Here is a 4,502-nt window from a genome sequence, read left to right as displayed (position 1 = left end):
CAGGCCAGCCCCGGTGTGAGCCCCGCTGGGGCCTGGTGGCTCCGTGTTGTCCCTCGGTGTCCCGGCCGAGGGAGGGGTCGGGAACCTCCGTGTGTCCCTTCCCGTGCGACCCCCGAGCCCCCGCGTCCCCCCGCACAGCCGGGTGTCACACGGCAGTGTCACCCCTCGCACAGGGAGGGGACGCGGGGGTGGCGGGGCTGCCGCTGCCCCGTAGCGCGTGCTGTGTTTGTCCCATGTCACCCTGCATGTCCCCCCCGCGTAGGTGCCCCAATAAAGCCGACAGAGACCCCCGGCTCTGTGTCACCACCCGGGCGGTGGGCGCAGGGAAAGCCCCCTCGGGTGTCACCGTCATTAAATGTCGTGACAGCCGGGGACCGGCTGGGACATCCTGCTGGCCACGGATTGACCGACACGGGGACAGGGGAGGTGGCATCGCCTTTACTGAGCCCCGCAGGCGGCGCTGAGCCGCGCCCCGGTGTCCCGGTGTCCCCGGTGTCCCCGCGGGGCCGGGGGAGGTGGCACCCCCGCAGCACGGGGCCCATCCCCGGCTCGGTGTCCCCGTGTCCCCGCGTCCCCGTGTCGCGGCTCACACCTGGCGGGCGGTGCCGTTGTAGGTGAAGGGCTCGGGGTGGACGCAGGGCCCGGGGCTGGCGGGGGTCCAGCGCCGGATCTCCAGGCGGGAGCAGCTCGGGGGGTCCAGGGGCCGCACGATCACCGGGGCTCGCGACGCCACCGACGGGTCCTCGTTGAAGAAGTTGAAGGGGCGCAGGAAGAAGCCGACGGCGTTGCCGGGGGTGGCCGTGTTGGGGATGTCCTCGGCGTGGGGCACGTGCAGGAAGCCCACGGTCACCCAGGCCACCAGGTCCTGCGGGGGACCCAGCACGGTGTCGGTGTCACTGCCCCCCCGGGAGATGGGGACCCCGCAGAGGTGGCCCCCTCTGGGGATGGAGACCCCCCGGGCCCCCTCAGCAGCCACCGGCCCCGTGTGCCCGGTGTCCCCCCCGGTGTCCCCCCCGGTGTCACCTGGTCCTCGATGGTCTCGTTGTCGTGGATGAAGCTCTCGAAGGTGACCGGGGGGTCCCAGGGGTCGTTCTGGGTGTACATGGTGCTGCTGCTCGGCTCGTTCTCGTGGCGCCGTGTCACGGCCAGGTGGTACCTGGGACACGTGAGGGGTGGGGTCAGCCTGGGGGTCCCTGTCCCACCCCTGCCCTGGTCCCCCGATTGTGCCACCCACGGCCCGCTCCTGTCAAGGGGACACAGGGCTGGCCAGCGGCGCGGGGGTCCCCAGCTCTGTTCGCTCCTCAGCTCCTGAGGGAGATTCCGAGGTCCCCTGAGGGACTCCCCAGCCCCCGAGGGGTTTCCCACATCTTGAGGGGGTCCCCATTTCCAGAGCTTCCTCATCTCCCAAGGTGTTCCACAGCTGCCAAACCCTTCAGCTTCCGGGGGTTCCCCAGCTCCGGCAGCCCCGCAGTGTTCCCCCGCTGTCCCTCCGCGGTGTCCCCCCGCTGTCCCCCCGCTGTCCCCCGCGGTGTCCCCCCGCTGTCCCCCCGCTGTCCCCCGCGGTGTCCCCCCGCTGCCCCCCGCTGTCCCCCCGCTGTCCCCCCGCTGTCCCCCGCGGTGTCCCACAGCCCCGTGGGCTGCTCCAGCTCCCAAAGGCTTTTCCCAGCCCCAGGGCAGTTCCCACTTCTGGAGGTTCCCAAGGACCTGCTCCAGCTCCAGGGCAGGATGGGGAGGTGCCAGCGGGCGGAGGCGCCACCCCAGGGCCGGGGGAAGGAGGCCGTGTCCCCGCGGGTGACATCGGCTGCTGCCGGAGCCCCCGCCCGGTCCCCACCCCCGCGGTCCCCGTGTCCCACCTGGCCCAGGTGACTCCGCGCTCCTCCCGCCACCCGCGGGGCAGCACGGGCCCGGCGTGCGAGCTGAGCTGCAGGCGGAAGGTGCGGCGGTGGCCCCAGCGGTTCCGCCGGCGCGGGTTGGAGAAGAGCAGGTACCGGGGAGCGGGCCGGGCCAGCGGCAGCGCGGCCTCGCGCTCCCGGCGCCGCGGCTCCCGGTGCAGCCACGGCTGCACCACGCGCGCCCCCGCGCTCCAGGGGTTGGAGATGTTCTCGAAGCGAATGTCCATCGTCTCGAAGCTGTTCCCGGAGCCTGCGGGGACGGCGTGTGTCGGCGGAGGGGCCCCGGTGCGGGGCTGGCACACCGCGGAGGGGCGGGGATGGCACCGCCGATGTGGACCGGCACCTCATGGAGGTGCCAACACGGAGGGCTGAGATGCCACCGCCGTGGAGGGCTGCGAGCCCGCGGAGGGCTGGGATCCAGTTTGATACACCAGCATGGAGAGGAGGTGCCGCCACGGAGGGCTGGGACACCTTGGAGATGCCACCACCACCACAGGGGGCTGTGACACCAGGAGATGCTACCGTGGATGTGGCCTGGGAAATATCACCCTGGGGGGCTGGGACTCCACAGAGAAGCCACGGTGAGGGGCTGGGACCCCCGGCAGATGCCACCCCCCACGGGGGGCTGGGACGCCACCGAGGGCTGGAGCCCCAGATGTCGCCAGGGCCGGGCGATTCCACCCCCACGGAGGGATGTGACCCCGCGGAGACCCCACCGAGGAGGGGCATCCCCACCCTCGGGTGCGGGTGACGCCCGGCTGATCCCGCCCTTCCGGGAACGCGGCACTCCCGGAACCCCCCGCGGGCCCAGCCTCTCTCCCAGCACCCTCCCCACGGCCCGGGGGTGTCGGGAGCCGTCGGGGCCCTTCACCTGCGACATCCAGGTCCACCTTGTAGTGCACCAGGTGGGTGTGGATGTTGCCCAGGAGGTGGCTGTGCACGCGGCTGCCGTAGCGCCGGCCCTCCGGCGTGTAGAAGGTGGCGTGGATGTAGCCGGTGGCGTGGACCTTGGTTTCCAGGACGCCGTTGGGGTAGAGCAGGAAGTCCCAGATGTAATCGTAGTTGTAGACGGTGGAGGTGGTCCTGAGCACCAGCGCCCGGCCCTCCAGCCCCGCGTAGAAGTGGAAGCCGCCCTGGAAGTCGCTGTCGAAGTGGCGGCGCAGGGGAACGCCCGTGGGCAGCTCGAAGACGCACAGGGCGTTGGGGAAGCGCACGGGGCCGTCGGCGTCCAGGAGGTGATGGGCGTCCAGGAAAGTGGCGGTCTCGGGGCAGTCCACGCCGCGGGCCAGCTCGTAGCTGGAGGCGCCCATGGCCCAGCCGGCGTCCATGTACTTGGTCTGCATGGCGGCCGGCGAGTGGCCGCCGTAGAAGGCGATGGCCTCCTGCACGCTCAGCTCGTAGGCCACGCGCTCGCCGTCGAAGCGCACGTCGAAGAGCTGCAGGCCGGCGGAGGAGCGCAGGCGGAACGCCAGGCTCCAGCCGCCGTACTGCAGCCGGTTCCCGAGCAGGCGGTAGCGCCGGCCCTGCGGCTCGCACACCTTGGCCCCGTGCACGTCGGTGGGGGTCCCGCTGGAGAAGCGGCCCCGCGGCTCGTAGCTGGAGAAGAGGTGGCGGGCGGGGGGCTCGGGCAGGCGGGCGAGGGGCAGCGTCCCCCGCGCGTGGCTCTCGGCCAGCTCCCGCACGCTGCCGAAGTAGCGCCCGTTGTACCAGAGGCGCCGCACGGCCCAGCGCCGCGGGTCGGGGTCCCGGTGGTCCAGCAGCACCTCCAGCCCCGTGGGGTGCAGGAAGAAACCCTCCACGAAGCGCTGGATCACCAGCCACGTGCGGCGCTCGCCGGGGCCCAGCCCGCGGGGCGCGATGTCGGAGTAGGTGAGGCAGCGCTCGGAGCAGTTCTGGAAGCCGAATCCGGTGGCCTCGAGCAGCAGCGGCTCCAGCGGGGCCAGCGCGGCCACCAGAGCCTCGTGCAGCAGCGCGTACTCCAACCTGGTCATCGGCCGCGCCGAGAACGGCACGGCCCGGCCGCCCTTGAAGGGCAGCGGGCGGTAGAAGCTGGGCCGGGGCAGCGGCCCCACGGCCAGCTCGGTCACGTTGGGCTCGGCCTGAGCCCCGAAGAACACGACGGCCCGAGCCTCCCGCCGCGGCTGGGCCCCGCCGTGCTCCAGGAACCGCAGCGCCGAGCGCTTCTTGGGCGGCAGCAGCTCCACCAGGAACAGCGAGTTCTTGGCCAGGGGCCCCCCCTGGCTCGGGGACAGCCCCAGCTCCGGCCGCTCCATCAGGAAGGTCCGCACGGCCCGGAGCTCCGCCGGGCTCAGGTCGGCGAAGATGGACGCGGGGTCCGGGGGCTCGGCGGAGGGGCCGGAGGAGCCCGCGGTGACCAGCAGGGCCAGCGCCCAGGGGAGCCCCAGCAGCCACATCCTGGGGGACGCGGGAACAGCGGGGTCAGCGGCGGGCAGGGAACGGGGCACGCGGAGCATCCCCACTCCGGCAGCGCCGCCATCCCGGAGAAACCGGGGAGACCGCGGGGTGACCCCCAGGAACAGCGGGGGGAGCGAGGGGACACCCCCGGCAAACCTGGAACCAGCGCGGGCAGGAGCAGAGCAAACAGGCGGA

At 72.9% G+C, this 4,502-nt stretch overlaps 1 protein-coding gene across 1 annotated transcript; it reads right to left on the bottom strand.

Annotated features, from left to right (window-relative positions):
* Window positions 1-418: 418 nt before the first annotated feature.
* AOC1 (amine oxidase copper containing 1) lies at window positions 419-4,343 on the bottom strand. The gene is made up of 4 exons (XM_015650245.3): window positions 2,764-4,343; window positions 1,854-2,142; window positions 1,024-1,156; window positions 419-865 (listed from the first exon to the last, which is right to left on the bottom strand). Exons 1-4 carry the CDS (start codon window positions 4,304-4,306, stop codon window positions 587-589), a joined length of 2,244 nt encoding a protein of 747 aa, XP_015505731.1. The 5' UTR covers window positions 4,307-4,343; the 3' UTR covers window positions 419-586.
* Window positions 4,344-4,502: the final 159 nt, after the last annotated feature.

Source organism: Parus major, chromosome 2 (assembly GCF_001522545.3).
Source record: "Parus major isolate Abel chromosome 2, Parus_major1.1, whole genome shotgun sequence".
NCBI lineage: Eukaryota > Metazoa > Chordata > Aves > Passeriformes > Paridae > Parus > Parus major.
Note: the sequence above shows the minus strand (reverse complement) of the source record. Positions and strands in the feature narration are given on the sequence as shown.